This window comes from Chanodichthys erythropterus, chromosome 14 (assembly GCF_024489055.1).
Source record: "Chanodichthys erythropterus isolate Z2021 chromosome 14, ASM2448905v1, whole genome shotgun sequence".
NCBI classification, from domain to species: Eukaryota; Metazoa; Chordata; class Actinopteri; order Cypriniformes; family Xenocyprididae; genus Chanodichthys; species Chanodichthys erythropterus.
In genome coordinates this window covers 20,447,189-20,462,655 of record NC_090234.1, presented here as the reverse complement: position 1 = coordinate 20,462,655, position 15,467 = coordinate 20,447,189, and the positions used below count along the sequence as shown (strand labels likewise).

The 15,467-nt window shown below is 37.2% G+C and overlaps 1 protein-coding gene across 21 annotated transcripts in view; it reads right to left on the bottom strand.

The window, feature by feature from the left end:
• The window catches only part of ttn.2 (titin, tandem duplicate 2), a 164,711-nt gene that overhangs the window by 109,415 nt on the left and 39,829 nt on the right, over positions 1-15,467 (bottom strand). For all 21 annotated transcript variants that reach the window (XM_067409284.1, XM_067409291.1, XM_067409299.1 and 18 more), the window contains 35 exons: positions 14,865-15,428; positions 14,283-14,564; positions 13,914-14,192; positions 13,533-13,814; positions 13,134-13,412; positions 12,754-13,041; positions 12,368-12,646; positions 11,997-12,278; positions 11,617-11,895; positions 11,227-11,505; positions 10,716-10,994; positions 10,323-10,610; positions 9,918-10,196; positions 9,545-9,826; positions 9,140-9,421; positions 8,769-9,047; positions 8,407-8,685; positions 8,031-8,318; positions 7,643-7,921; positions 7,090-7,371; positions 6,405-6,683; positions 6,028-6,309; positions 5,652-5,930; positions 5,258-5,545; positions 4,880-5,158; positions 4,514-4,792; positions 4,152-4,430; positions 3,749-4,036; positions 3,339-3,626; positions 2,779-3,069; positions 2,007-2,294; positions 1,443-1,562; positions 1,075-1,348; positions 596-779; positions 166-249 (listed from right to left, as the gene is read on the bottom strand). In XM_067409284.1, the coding sequence (XP_067265385.1) occupies positions 166-249; positions 596-779; positions 1,075-1,348; positions 1,443-1,562; positions 2,007-2,294; positions 2,779-3,069; positions 3,339-3,626; positions 3,749-4,036; positions 4,152-4,430; positions 4,514-4,792; positions 4,880-5,158; positions 5,258-5,545; positions 5,652-5,930; positions 6,028-6,309; positions 6,405-6,683; positions 7,090-7,371; positions 7,643-7,921; positions 8,031-8,318; positions 8,407-8,685; positions 8,769-9,047; positions 9,140-9,421; positions 9,545-9,826; positions 9,918-10,196; positions 10,323-10,610; positions 10,716-10,994; positions 11,227-11,505; positions 11,617-11,895; positions 11,997-12,278; positions 12,368-12,646; positions 12,754-13,041; positions 13,134-13,412; positions 13,533-13,814; positions 13,914-14,192; positions 14,283-14,564; positions 14,865-15,428 (9,692 nt within the window). The remainder of the gene's footprint in view (positions 1-165; positions 250-595; positions 780-1,074; positions 1,349-1,442; positions 1,563-2,006; positions 2,295-2,778; positions 3,070-3,338; positions 3,627-3,748; positions 4,037-4,151; positions 4,431-4,513; positions 4,793-4,879; positions 5,159-5,257; positions 5,546-5,651; positions 5,931-6,027; positions 6,310-6,404; positions 6,684-7,089; positions 7,372-7,642; positions 7,922-8,030; positions 8,319-8,406; positions 8,686-8,768; positions 9,048-9,139; positions 9,422-9,544; positions 9,827-9,917; positions 10,197-10,322; positions 10,611-10,715; positions 10,995-11,226; positions 11,506-11,616; positions 11,896-11,996; positions 12,279-12,367; positions 12,647-12,753; positions 13,042-13,133; positions 13,413-13,532; positions 13,815-13,913; positions 14,193-14,282; positions 14,565-14,864; positions 15,429-15,467) is intronic.

Below are 15,467 nucleotides of genomic sequence, written 5' to 3'. Positions count from 1 at the left end.
AATAGGCAGTTAAAAAAATGAATTAAAAAAATTCTATGGGGTATTTTGAGCTGAAACTTCAAAGACACATTCAGGGGACACCTTAGACTTATATTACATCTTTTAAAAAAAGTTCTAGGGCACCTTTAATATACTTAATACAAATAACACAAGTAGATTTCAAACCTCTGTTTGTTCCATCCTCTTTTGCAAATCAGCAACAAGTTTAGCCAAATCTTCCTCAGACTCTCTTGCACCACGTTCCACTTCCTGTAATGTAATAAAGCCAAGCAGTTAAACAATTAATATAATTTACTTTCAATCATGGCTTGAAAGTTGAGTTCCTGAAAGGTGTCACTTAAAGCATTCCTTAACCATGTTCTGTGAGTAGGTACATTTTAGCTAAAGTATTAAGATTCATCAATTAAAATGAGTATTACCATGATTCAATTGAAATTTTTGATAAATGGTGAAGGTTGCAGTGTACTTTATTTGGAAAGACACGTGTCAGGGAGATAATTAGGCACTGTATCATAAATTGATACAGAAACAATGTGCTTGGTCTTTTCACCCAAAGGAACTGAGGCTATTGTACTGTTATCTGACTCAAACTTACTGGTCTTCCACTTTCTTGTTCTTTTTCCCTCTTCAGAAACTCAATAGCTTGAAGGAGGCCCCGGTAGTCTGTGATGCCATACATGCGAGCATATTTCTCATACTCCTTGGGATCAACATTTCTAAGCAATTCAACAATGTCAATATCCTTGTCCTCTTTAGGGCTTTTCTGCTTTGATGGAGTCCTGTTAAAAAAAGAAATAAATAACTAAACTTAATCTTGTATAGTTTATTAGTTATCATATTAAACAAGTGTTTCAGAAAGCTGGGGGTCAACTGGAACTCAAGTACTGCTCATATGTAGGCACAAATGGTGCAGCTTTAATAGTTATATTATAACTAATAGATATTTTTATAATTACAATCTATCATTAACAAAAACAATAAATATTTAGCCATTAATTTAGTCATTTAATTTAAATTAAAAATGTTGGTGGAGGAGGGTCCTTGAAGATTGTTTGCAATTTGACACACACTTACTTCTTCAGTTTGACCACTTCTAAAGTTGTCTCTCTCTTCTCATCAACATTCAAGTCTGTGCTGCACTCAATTTCTCCATGTTTGTTTGAAGCAACACATCTGTATTGGCCAGAGTCAGATTTGGTCACCTCTCTGATCTCCATCTTGGCCTCTTGGCCCTTTTGTTCAATACTGATGCGACCACCATGAGTCATCTGCCTCCATTTGCCCTTCATCCATTTCACATTGGGAATGGGGTCACCACCAACTTTAGCAATAAAGGTAGCTGTACCTTCTGTAAAAACATAAATCACACAAAGCATCAATAACACTTTCTTCTAAATTTCAATATAGTCCACCCATAAAAAAGGAATAGGAGTGTCACTTACTCTCAACGATATGGACACTCTTTGGCTCCTCAATAAAGAACAAGTTGTCCAACTTTTTAACTGCTTGTGGTGGTGAAGGCACCGCCTGTGCCGGGGCAGGAGCTCCTGGTTTTTCTGAAACTTTTAATGAAATTTTGCATTGAGATAAATACATTTTAGCTAAAGATATTCAAGAACCAGGGTTAAATCATTTTAGACAACAGAAACTCAAGACCTGTTTAACTTTTTCAAAAAGCATAGCAGCAGGAAGAATACGAATGGCAATGAAACATTTGCAAAGAAGCGGATTTTGCCAAAAAAAAATCACTGAGACAGTTTGTAAGCAACAAGCATATACTTGGCCTTATAAAAGTAATCTGATATCAAGCCAAGAAAAAAAAGAAGACCGAAAACAAATAATGAAAGATTAATACTAGAAGATTCTAATATTGGCAAACAGCCAAAAGAATGAACGGGTTAGGATAAAGTAAAGAACAAAAAAGACAAAACAAAGAAATATAAAAGCAGCCAAAGAATTACCAAGAATGATAAAACCATTATGTTCCTCACACACATAAAAAATACCTTTGATAGTGACTTTAGACTTGCAGAACTCACTACCAGCCTCATTAGTTGCTTTGCAGAGATAATCTCCAGTATCTGTCTTAGATACACGGGTCATCTCCAATGTGGCAGTGCCATCCACGAATGTGATCTTAGATTTTGCAGACGAAGAAAGATCCTGTCTGTCTTTCATCCACTGAATCTTTATAGGAGGAGATCCACGTACATGGCAGCTGAGGGTAAGTGTCTCACCCTCAGTCACAGTCACTGGTTTAAGAGCCAAGTCAAAGCTTGGCGGTACCTTTTGCTCTGTGTTTAAAAAAAAAAGTAATTTATAAAAGGGACACTTCACATTTTATGTATTACATGCATCCTTTACAAGAAAGTACGGTAACACTTTATTTTACAGTGCTGTAGTTACATGTTACTACATGTACTTACTATAGTAATAACAGTAAATTATGCATAATTACAAGTAACTAACCCTAAACCAAACCCTAACCCTAACTGTAACTCAATAGTAAGTACATGTAGTTAATTAATAATAGTACTTATTTGAATAATTAAAATGTAACTACAGCACTGTAAAATAAAGTGTAACTGAAAGTACTATGGGACTACCATGGTATTTACTAAGGTGCTTCCAAGAATAATGAATTTTAATACCATGGAATTACCATCTGATACCACCATTGTACCACGGTACTGCCACAGTACTTTTTTGTTAGGAATAAAACATTTATAACAAGACAATAAGAATAAGAAAAGCTTAACATAGAAACCAGCAGTATACCTGTAATATGAACTGACACCTCATAAGAGGCAGTGCCAGCTTCATTGGAGACTTTGCACATATATGTTCCACTATCTGACAGTTGAGATTTTTTGATGCACAGGACAGCCAGGCTGCTCTTGAAGGTTATATCATAACAGTCAGAGGCAAAGATTTCTCTGCCATCTTTATACCAGTTGACAGTCAGAGGATGCGATCCAGCTACACGACCCTCAATCTTCACCATTTTTCCTTCAGTGTCCTCAATAGTTGCTGAAGGCTTTTTGGTAAAGCTAGGTGGGATTTTGCGTTCTATAGGAATAACAAATAGAGCTGTTGTTAGATAGGACATGATAGACAAAAGTAGTTCTCATGTAAATGCATATAAGAAAACTTTAAAAAAAAAAAAAGAATGTGAAAGATGCTCAACAGTGGCACCTGTTGATCTATTGCAAGCAAAGAAAAACATTACAAATGCAAAGGCATGAAGAATGGAAGACACAAACTTAAAAGAAATAAAGCACCACAGGTCAGTCCCAAGACAATGAAGACAGTCACACCAAAAAGCAGTGACCAAATACCTTTCACAGAAACCTCTGTGGAACAAGAGTCCTTCCCAATATCATTACTAGCATGGCAAGAATAACGACCGGAGTCAGCCTTATCAGCCTTCAAAATTGTCAAATGTGGGGTGTTATCCACACATGATATCTTATAATTGCCCCCTGTGCGGATGTCTTTATGATCCTTGGACCAAGTAACTTTTATTGGCAATGATCCCGTCATGTGGCATTCCAGTTCAACAGTATCTCCCACTGTCACATCCACAGGTATGAGCTTTTTATCAAACACAGGTGGATATCTTGGCTCTGTGGAGTTAAATAGAGATAACAGTACAATTGTATAGACATGTGAACACATCACTTTCAGTGCGTTTCACAACACATGAAACTCATTTAATCAGAGAACAATATGAAAGAGATAAACAGACCTTGAAGCGTGAGCTTGGCTCTACAAGAAGCAGTTCCAACACTATTTGTAGCAACACAAGTGTATTCCCCAGAATGTCTCATTTCACCCTTGGCTATCATTAGGACAGCAGAGTTATCATCAAAAGACATTGTGTATTCTGAATCGCTCCTAAGAGCTTCACCATCTTTGAGCCAAGAGACCTCCATAGGAGAAGATCCTGCAACACGACACTCAAACTGGACAGGCTGTCCTTCAACTTGTGTAATGCTAGTAATCTTTTTAGGGAAAGAAGGTGGTGTTTTCACATCTGAAAGGCAAAACATTAAGATAATAAATACATTGAAAATGGTTACACAGTGCATTTGAATCCTTAGAGACATTTAAGAGACAGATTCAGAGCTTTACAGACAAATTTGCATCACCTTGTACAGTTAACTGACAGCTGGAAGAGGCAGATCCTATGCTGTTTTCTGCTTTACATGTGTATTCGCCAATGTCAGATTTGGCAACTTTAGCTAGTTTCAGGCTGGCAGTGCCTTTGAAGAACTCCATCTTGCAGGTTGGAGAAGAGCGCACTTTGCCATCTGCCTTGAACCATGACACTTTAATTTCAGGAGTGCCACCAATCTGGCATTTCAGACAAACTGCATCACCTGCAGTGACATCCATGGGCTCCAAACTCTCAATAAAGAAAGGTGGTTCTAAAAGTGACAAAACATATATCATAAAGACATGCACGTTTTGATTTTGTCTCACAGTAGCTTAAATCTACTAAATGACAAACCTAAAATGGACACTTTTGCTTCACAAGTGTCGTGTCCAGCATCATTAGAAACCTCACAAGTGTATTTTCCAGCAGCTTCTTTATCACTGTTTAGACACTCCAGGATGCAGGAGCTCTCAGTGGTCGTAATGTTGTACTTGTAGGAGGAGTAAATTTCCTGTCCATCTTTATGCCATTTCACAAGAATTTTTGGGCTTCCCGCATATGTGCATTCAAGTATTAGTGACTTGCCCATTTCAACAGAGAGGTTCTTTAGCTTCTTGACAAAGCGTGCAGCCTCTGAATGAAAATGTCATATATATGTGAAAAACAAAGTTCTGCTATAACAAGTATGCAATACTGTATATTAACTAAATTTAAACTAACCTTTAACAAAAAGGTTCACAGGACAGTTTTCCTTCCCAGCATCATTAATGATCTGGCATGTGTATTCGCCTGCATGAGATTTATCAATCTTGTAGAGCTCTAGAATCGCTGTGTCTCCTCTTAAAGCAATCTCACAGCTTCTCCCAGACACTATTTCCTTACTGCCTCTAAACCATTTCAGTTTCATTGGGGTACTTCCTTGAATGGTTGCTGTAAAAGTGACATTTGTGCCTGGGAGGGCTTCCACTGGTTGAGGTGTGGTCACAAAAGAGGGGGGTTCTGTAGCAAATATGACATGGAAAAGGTTGTGAAATGTGCTTTAACCAATAGATTTATATTTCTTAGTTATTTTAAATTATTCTACAGTCAAACACTAACCTTTAACTATTAAGGTAGCAGATGTCTCTGCAGTTCCTGCACTGTTCACTGCCTTACATTTGTATGTGCCCGAGTCTGAAAGTTTCAGAGTTGGCACTTTCAATGTGCAGGTATTCTCAGCGAATGTAATCTCATAGTTCGGCCCACTTTTAATCTCCTCTTCATTATGGTACCAAGAGATGGTGAGAGGTGCAGACCCTGAGACTTTACAGTCCATTTCAACAGATTTGTCAACAATACTCTGTGTGTCCTTCAGTCTTCGTGAGAATGAAGGAGGGACGATTTTGTCTGTTTGACCAAAAACAAAATACTCAACTGTTGGCTTCATAAGGAATCACATGCAATTCCAAGATTCTAACAAATATTATATACAAGGAAATTTAACATTACTGACCCAAAATAGTGATCTGCATTTTGCAGCTATCACTGCCAACTTCATTCTTAATCTCGAATGTGTATTCTCCAGTATCACTTTTCTCTGTTGACAATAGCTTAAGACTGGAGATCATTTTTGAGAAGGTGATTTTGTATTTTCTGCCTGAAGACAGCTCCACACCATCCTTGTACCATTTTGGCTTAAGTTCTGGAGTTCCAGATACAGTACACTCTAAGGCAGCGGTTTCACCAGCTGTTACACTGATCGACTCTGTCTTATCCACAATTGCTGCAGGTTCTAGAAGTTTAGAAGAGTCATTAAGACAATTTACATAATTAAATTATTTTCAAAACATTAAATGTACTTGAGTGGGAATAATACTATTCTTACAAACCTAGGACAGTTAGGTTCGCTGTGCATTCAACTGCTCCAGCATCATTTTTGAGCTGACATGTATATTTTCCAGCAGTGGTAGAGTCAGCTTTAAAGATCTTCAGAGTGACCTGATTATTCTCAAATGTAATTTTCCTGTTGTCACCATCTCTGAGAATGTGATCTTTATCCTGAACCCAAGACACAGTCATAGGCTGAGAACCTTTGACTGTTGCAAACAAAACCACCTCTTCACCAGAGATGGCTGTCGTATTGGATATTTTCTTCACAAACGTTGGTGGTTCTGAATGTCAGGAAGAGAGTCATCAGAGAGTCATAAAACGAAAAGTGTCTAACTTTTTTTTGGTACTTATTACTTTAAACTCCTATCTTACTGACCTCTTAGCTTTACAGTGCCCTGGCAGGAATCACTTCCAACATTATTTGATGCCTTGCACTCATATTCCCCTGCATCCGATGCTTCCAATCCAAGGATGTGGAGAGTTGCTGAACATCCCTCAGACACAAATTTATACTTCCTGCTCTCCTTTAACTGTTTTTTATCTTTAAACCAGGTTATCTCAAAAGGTTCTGAGCCTTTCAGCTCACAGTTAAGACTGGCATCTTTGCCCTTCAGCCCCTCAACTGGTGTTGGCACTTTGTGGAAAGTTGGTGGTTCTACAAGAAGTAATTCAAATTAAAAAGAGCACTTATGCATATTAAAATCAATAAAAATAAACATCATTAAATCAATAAATAATATCTATTTTCATTAACAAAAACTAATAATAAAGCTGAAATAAAATATAAATATTACATGAAACACTTAAAGTAAACAAATAATAAAATGTTACCTTGGCAACTAACTGAAATAGGAGTACTAAAATTATGAACCAGAAATAAATAAAAACTAAAGCAGAAATAAAAAATAAATCTAAATATAAATACATAAATGTAAAAGTTCAAAAGCACATAAAATAATACTAAAATAATTCTGAACCATATAGCCCATGTTAGTTAATGTTCATGTTGATTAAGGAACAAGCATTAAACTCGTGAATGAAAGATCCATCCACCGTCTAACCTTTGACTGTGAGTGTGGTACTGCAACTCTTAGTTCCAGCATCATTCTGGACTTCACAGGTGTAGACTCCATTGTCCTCAAAGCTGGACTTCAAAATTTCAAGGACTGCCACAGAGTTATCGAAAGTCATTCTCAAGTTGCCACCATCAGTGAGTATGGCATCATTTTTGTACCAGCTAATTTTCAGAGGAGCTGTGCCAGTAACTTTGCATTCAAGCTGGAGTGGCTCTCCCATCTTTATGACTTTTGCAGCTGGCAGTTTCTGTACAAAGTCTGGAGGTTCTGTAAAACCAAAATTACAACATGTTATCATAATGGTTAATGTAATATATAAAATGGAGCACTGAAGATGGTGTAAAGAAGATGGCAGATGGCAAGAGGCAGATGATGGCTGAAAGGGAGTAAAGCGTAATGATGAACAGTAATGAAGTAAGATGATGGTGGAAGGCAGACAGGCATTTATGCAAGCAAGACAAGAAAATGTAAATGGTGAAGCATGAAAAAAGAATGATAATGAAGAGTGTCAATAAGGGTACGTGAAAAGAGTTCCAACCTTTTACCAACAAGGTTGTGGTGCATTTAGCGGCACCAGCATCATTGCTTATTTGACAAGAGTACGTTCCACTGTGTGATATTCCAACGGCAAAAAGATCTAGGAAGCACGTGAGGCCTTCCAGGCCAGTAAAACATGAAGGTCCACAAATCAGCTCAGTGTCATCTTTGAACCATTTCACTGTGAAGGGAGGTGTTCCCTTAAATGTACTCTTAAATCGAACAGTGGTATTTGGTATGACAGCCTGTGATTCTGGAACCAGCACAAAGTTTGGTGGCTCTAAATAATTAATGGGAAAGAAAGACAAATACATCTGTTAAGAAACCGGCAGCCTTCAGAGATCTTAGTAAAATGAAATATACTACTAAATACTACAAAACCATCTGACCTTTCACCCTCAGTGTACCACTGCATTCACAACTGCCCGCTTTGTTTGTAATTTTACAAGTGTACATTCCAGTGTCAGTTTTCTCTAAACACTCGATTTCCAAAGACACAATGTTGTCGTGCTGAAGAGGTTTATGTTTGGTTCTTCCTGACAGTTTAGTTCCATCCTTCACCCACTCCACAGTTATGGGGAGTGAGCCAGATATTTTGCATCCGATTTGAACATTTGTGCCCAGAATTTCCTCCATCTCCATCAAAGGTTTGATGAAGGATGGGGGGATTATTTGCTCTGACAAAGACAAAGAAAATAAATATCATACATATCACTAAAAGCCAACTAATATTAATTATTCCATTAATCATGAAAGAGCACTAACCTAGCACATTTAAAGTCACTTTACACTGGCAGGCACTGATGTGGTTTGAAACCTCAAACACATAAGTTCCTTTGTCTTCCAATTGGACAGATTGAATTTTAAGTTGGCTGACATTATTGCTGTAGCTGAGGCTGTGCTGTCTTGAAGGCAACACTTCCTTGCCATCTTTACTCCATTTTACTTTCAGCTCAGGAGAGCCTGTAACTTTGCACTCAAAGCTTACTGGATCTCCAGCAGTGACATTAATCACCTCTGGCTTTTCAATTATCTGAGGTGGCTCTGGGGATAACATAACAATTATATTTATAATGGCAAGTCTTTAGGATGGACAGCTACAAAAAGCACTTGCAAAAATAACCAACCTTGCACCACAAGTGTAGCAAAACACTTATCTTGCCCCGCATCATTCACAGCTTGACAGGTGTATTTTCCACTGTGGATGGACTCACACACAGGGATTCTCAAAGTGGCAATATTGTTCTCAAATGTCCTCTCAATTGAAGGATCCTCCAAAATCCAGTTTTCATCTTTCTGCCATTGTATGGACAGAGGTGGCGATCCTCTTACAACACATTTTAACTCAACCTTTTTTCCAAGAACTGTGACAACATTCTCAATCCTCTCCACAAATGATGGAGGCTCTGATAGGAAGTGCAAAATATGTTAAACAAGGTAAAGAGAGATAAAAAAATATATATATATATAAAACTGATCAAACAAATTCTAAGCTAACCTTTTATGCTGAGTGTAGTCTGACTTGAACAACTCCCAACCTCATTTGCTACAATGCACCGATATTCTCCAACATCTAAAGTATCACATTTCTGTACATCAAGAGTCATTATAGAGCCATTCTTCTGCAAAATTACATGCTTAAGGCTTGATTTGATATCCTTTGAATCTTTTTGCCAAGTCACCTCAAAAGGAGCTGTTCCTTTTACCTGACATTCAAAATATGCATTTGAGCCATTCACAACCTCAAGAGCACTCAATGGCTTGACAAGAACTGGTGGCTCTAAAAATAGAAAAAAAAAAAGCTTTACATAAAAACAGTTCAAAATATATGTTCTGGCTATAGACATTTTTAAGAGAATCATAATAAAACACTGAAATGCCAAAAAGTGAACTATATACTAACCTTTCACTCTTAGTTCCATACTACAACTCTCACTGCCCGCCTCATTGCGGGCTTCACAGTAGTACATTCCACTGTCTTTGATATCACTGCTGCTTATCTCAAGCCGCGCAAGAAAATCGGCAAAAGTAATTTTATGCTTGTCGCTTGGACTTATTTCATTTCCATCTCTGAACCAGTAGGTGTCTATCTCCGGAGTGCCTGTAATCTGGCATTCAAAAACTACCAATTGGCCTGGTTTTACCACTGTTATTTTGTCAGGTTTGCGGGTAAATTTGGGGGGTTCTGAAAAAAAAAATGAAATGAAATCAAGTACTTATTTTAAGCATTAAATAAAGGTTTAAGAAAAAAATTGTTAATAATTTTAGCTAAAAACCTTTCACAAAGAGCGTCGCTTGGCAAGCATCTGATCCAACATCATTACTAATTTCACAGACATAGTCTCCAGAGTCTGAAGGCTTAGCAAAAAAGAGCTCAAGTGAGCTGGAAGTGTCATTTTTCTGAACTGAACAGTCAATTCCTGATGACACTTCTTTCTTATCCTTAAACCACTTAATGTTCAGTGGTGGCGTTCCAGACACAAGCACATTAAACTGCACTCTGGATCCTGGTATAACATCTTGTGATTCAGGCTTCTCAATGATTGATGGAGGTTCTGTTTGTAAGAGGAAGATTTAAGATTAAAGATGAAAGGAAATTTACAATTTACTAAAAAGTGAATTAAATTAATGAAACTAACAAATTAAATCGTAACTTATAAAAGTTAAGGGTAATTGCAAACCTTTGATTTTCAGCATGCCAGAACACTGAACAGTGCCTGCTTGGTTTTTAGCGATACAAGTGTAACTGCCACTGTCTGAACTATCAAGACGACTGATTTCCAAAGATGCTGCATTCTCAAAGAATATGCATTTGTGCTTCTCATCTGTCTCTATCTCCTTATTTTCCTTGAACCAAGTGACAGTTATGGGAAGAGATCCAGAGACCAGACACTCCAACTGTGCAAAAGATCCTTTTATACTCTCCATTTCTTTCAACTTTCTTGTGAAGGAAGGCTTTATTATTTGATCTGTTACAGTGAAGAGGAAATAAGAGAGTTTTAATCTAAAATTGATCTGAAATGTTGATCTAAAATTCCAATAGTAACTTCCATAATTTGTTCCAACATACTAACCTAAAACAGTTACAACTGCCTCGCAACTGCTGCTTCCAGCATCATTTGAAATCTCAAATATATACTCTCCAGCATCACTCTTCTCAGAAGAAAGAATTTTTAATATGGAACTTGTATCTGTGCTCTGCACTTTGTATTTTTTGCCTGATGTCAGTTCTTTGCCATCCTTTAGCCATTTTGCTTTAAGAACTTTAGAACCAGAGTACCTGCACTCTAGAGTGGCAGGATCACCTACTGTAACACTGACAGACTTGGCTTGCTCTGTGATGTTTGCAGGCTCTGTAATAACAATATGAATTACATATATATATATGTACACATGAATACATATGAATACATGAAAATGGCACTTAATCAAAAGAGCTATAATATGGATAAGATAACTGAAAAATAATGCTGAGAAAAAACAGATGATTAGAAATTAAATTGATTCAAACTATGCAAAGACAGAGAAAAAGAAAACAAGCCATACTATAAATATGCAAATTAGCGTTAAAAATTTACTACACACCTTTTACCACCAGTACCGCTGTACATTTCTGACTACCAGCTTCATTCTGAGCATGGCAAGTGTACTTTCCACCATGTTTTAACTGCACACTAGAAATGTGTAACGCTGCAGTCCGGTTCTCAAAAGTTATCTGAACATGCTCAGATTCCGTGATCTCATGGTCATCTTTCATCCAAGAGACGGTCATCGGCAATGACCCTTTTAAAACACACTGCAAGGAAACCTCACCACCCAGGAGGACATTTGTATTATCCATCTTCTGCACAAATGATGGTGGCTCTAATTGAAGAATATCAAATGCAAGATGATGTTAGGACAATGTTCACAAGCATGACTGTGTTTTTATTTTCACTAAAAATAAAAGTCCAAGAATTCCCTGTACTTACTAACCTTTCATCGTAACATGAAAATCACAAGAGGTTTGGCCTACTTCATTTCCTACAGTGCACTGATATTTGCCAACATCCCCAGGTTCAAATTTCAAAATCTGAAGAGCTGCTACATCCTTTGTCAGGCTTATGATGTGTCTTCTATCATTTCGGATCTGCTTCGAGTCTTTGAAACAGGAAATCTCAAAGGGAGCTGAGCCTGACACAGTTCCTTCCAATACAACATCAGTGCCTTTAACAATTTCTTTGGATTCAAAACGTTTCACAAATTCGGGAGGTTCTGAGATAAGAAAGCACCAATTTGCTAATTAAGAACTGCTTTAACAAATAGGAAATGACTTTAACATCTTTGAAAAGTAAGATGATTAACTTCAAACAAACCTTTGACTGTAACCAAGCAACTGCATCTATCGCTGCCAGCTTCACTTGATGCTTGGCAGATATAATCTCCACTGTCTTCAACACAGCAATCGGAAATCTTTAGTGTAGCAACTGAGTCAGTGAAGGCCATTTGGTATTTATCATTTGAGCTAATTTCAGTCTCATTCTTATACCATCTAATATTGATCTCTGGGCTGCCAGTCACTTTACATTCCAAAGTTGCAAGACTCCCATTCAATACTAGTTTAGTCGATTCAAGCTTCATCACAAATTTTGGAGGTTCTATAATAGAGAATGACACATTATTATAAATTAAATAACTAAAGAGTCATTCTGTAAAAATATATATCATCAAGAGTAAGAAAAGGCACCTTTCACAAATAAGGAAGCTGTGCATGAGACCCTTCCAGCATCGTTAGAAACTTGGCAAGTGTATTTTGCAGACAGAGATGGCTTCACGGAGTGCAGCTCCAATGAACTTGAGTTGGCTTCTTTCTTGATGAAACAAGCTCCTCCAGTTAATATTTCTTTGTCTTCTCTGAACCACTTCATTATAAAAGGTGCTGTCCCAGTGAATGCAGCTTTTAGGACAACTGTAGTTCCTGGTATAACATCTTGGCTTTCAGGTTTCAAAGTGAAGACTGGGGGTTCTAAAGTTAATTTGAAGGGGTGGGGAAAGAGATTATTTTTTACAACCAAATATCAAGTTGACAGCAAACAAATACAAAAAATATAAAATGGGATCTATTATTCTAACCTTTAACAGAAACAGTTCCACTTGTTTCACTGTGTCCTGCAGCATTAGTTGCATGGCAGGTGAAAACCCCAGCATCTGATGTCTCTAAATCAGTTATTTTTAGTATGGCAGTGCTTTCCTGCATTTCAATTTTATATTTTGTTCCAGTTGTAATGTCCTTTCCTTCTTTGAACCAAGATAATGTTATAGGTTGGGATCCTGACACTTTGCATTCCATCTGAATACTACCCCCAACATTACCATCTACCTTTTTAAGCGTTTTTGTGAATGTTGGAGGTATTATTTTATCTGCTCAAAAGAAGTAAAATACTATTGTTAAAAAACACACACATACATACAATCAACCAACTGAAAGATAATTTAGGAAGAATGGCACTAACCAAGAACTGTGACTGAACAAGAGCACTGCTCTTTTCCAACCCGATTAGAAACTTCAATTTTGTATTCACAGCTATCTCCCCGCTCTACTGAGAGGATTTTCAAGACAGCCACATTGTCTTTGAAGGAGATTTTGTATTTTCGACTTCCTGTCATCTCTTTGCCATCTCTGAACCATTTTACTTTGAGATCTGGACTTCCTGAAACTTTGCACTCAAGAGCTGCAGAGTCACCTGCTGTTACACTGATGGATGGTGGTTTCTCAACAAATCTAGCTGGTTCTTTAACGAAAATGAAATCAATGAATAAATCAATAAATAATAATAATAACAATAATAAGAAAGTACTACAAAATAATATAATATAAACATATTGTGATATGTTTATAGTTTTATTCTAACCTTGAACTGATACAGTGGCCTCGCTTTTTTGTTTTCCAGCCTCATTTTCAGCTTGACAAGTATATTTACCCCCATGGTTAATGGCCACATTTGCTATTGCCAGAATAGCAATGTTGTTTTCAAAACTTGTGGTAATATTAGGATCATCATCTCTGACTAACTCTGAGTCTTTAAACCACTGAACTGTGATAGGAGCAGAACCCTTAAGAGCTCCTTGCAGTTTCACAGCACTGCCTAAAACTGCAGTGGTGTTCTCAATCTTCTTTACAAAGGATGGTGGGTCTACATGAAAAAAATGCAGAATAATTTTCATATTAAATAAAACATTAACAACAACAACAAAACAAATTTGTTTAGGCCATTGAAATTGATTGTACCAACCTTTCAATTTGGCTACTGCTTTTGTAATTATTTTACCAACGTCATTGGAAATGCAGCACTGATAATCTCCAACATCTGCACTTTCAAATGATTTGATTTCCAAATATGCAGCTGAGTCCTTTGAAACAATACTGTACTTCTGGTCAGAGGATACTGGGTTTTTATTCTTAAACCAGGTCACCTCAAAAGGAGCAGTGCCTGTTACTTCACATTCAAGTTGAGCTGTGCACCCTTTGATTACCTCCACCATTTGCAACTCCTTTTTAAAGGCAGGAGGTTCTAAGAACAATAAAAGCAATAAGATTTAAGATGACCCTTCCATCTCAATATAATAACTATTAATCAGAAGGTAAGAATATTGAGTATTACCTTTTACAGTTACTTGAGAGCTGCAGCTTTCACAGCCAGCCTCATTCATCACTTCACAAGTGTAATTTCCACTGTCAGACTCAGACAGTTCAATAATCTCAAGAGTGGCTTGGCCGGCTTTAAATGTGATTTTGTGTCTTTCAGAGGAACTAATCGGTTTGTCATTCAAAAACCAAGTCACATGGAGTTCAGGCGATCCTTTGACAGTGCACAACAGACGTGATGACATTCCCTGTTTCCATAAGATCTTAGGCTCTAGCCTTTTAACAAAGACTGGAGGTTCTATGGATAAAATTGCAATGGGAGGAAAAGATTTTTGATTTGTTTGAAAGAAAAAGACAAATTAAGAAAAGATAATTTCAACAGGTAAATATAAGAGACATGTGAAGAAGCGCTGTGAAAATAGGCTGTATTACTTAATATGGCAAAGAAGAGCAGCATCAACTGATGCTTAAGCTTTGTCATCTCTGTCTAAGCAATGCAAATACAGTTATCTGCTCACACTGACAGAAATTAATTCCCAGTCATGCAGATTTGTTTCAAATACTGCATTTAACATGGGCATTAATCTGAAAGTCTTACCTTGTACTGTCACACTAGAAGAGCAACTGCTGCTTCCTGCATCATTGGCAGCAGTACAGGTATATGTACCTGTATCTTTGAGTTTGGCCTTTTGAATCTCAAGACAGGCTATTTTTTCCTCAAAAGCTAGCTTACAGTCCATTGTAGTATGGAGTTTCTTGCCATCTCTCATCCAGATGATGGAAACACCAATGTCTTCATCTACCTGACACTCAAGACGTAGTAGGTTTCCCACAGCAATAGTGGTTGACTCAAAGCTTTTCACAAAGCTGGGTTTGTCTATAACCTTCAGTTCAGTGCAGCAAGTAGCTGTACCAACACTGTTTGAAGCTTTGCAAAGGTATGTTCCCTGATCACTCTGTTGTAGATTCAAGATTTCAAGAAAATACTTGTTCTTGTCAGAGGACGCTTTGCAGTGATCATCAAGTGAAATGACAATATTGTCTTTATGCCAGACAACATTCATTGGGTCAGAACCAGAAATAACACACTGAAATTTTGCTTGCTTGCCCACAAATAAAGTCATCGAATCGGGCTTTGATACAAACTCTGGTGGGAAAATCTCTACAAAAAGAAGATATCAATAAGAAGATATCAATAACT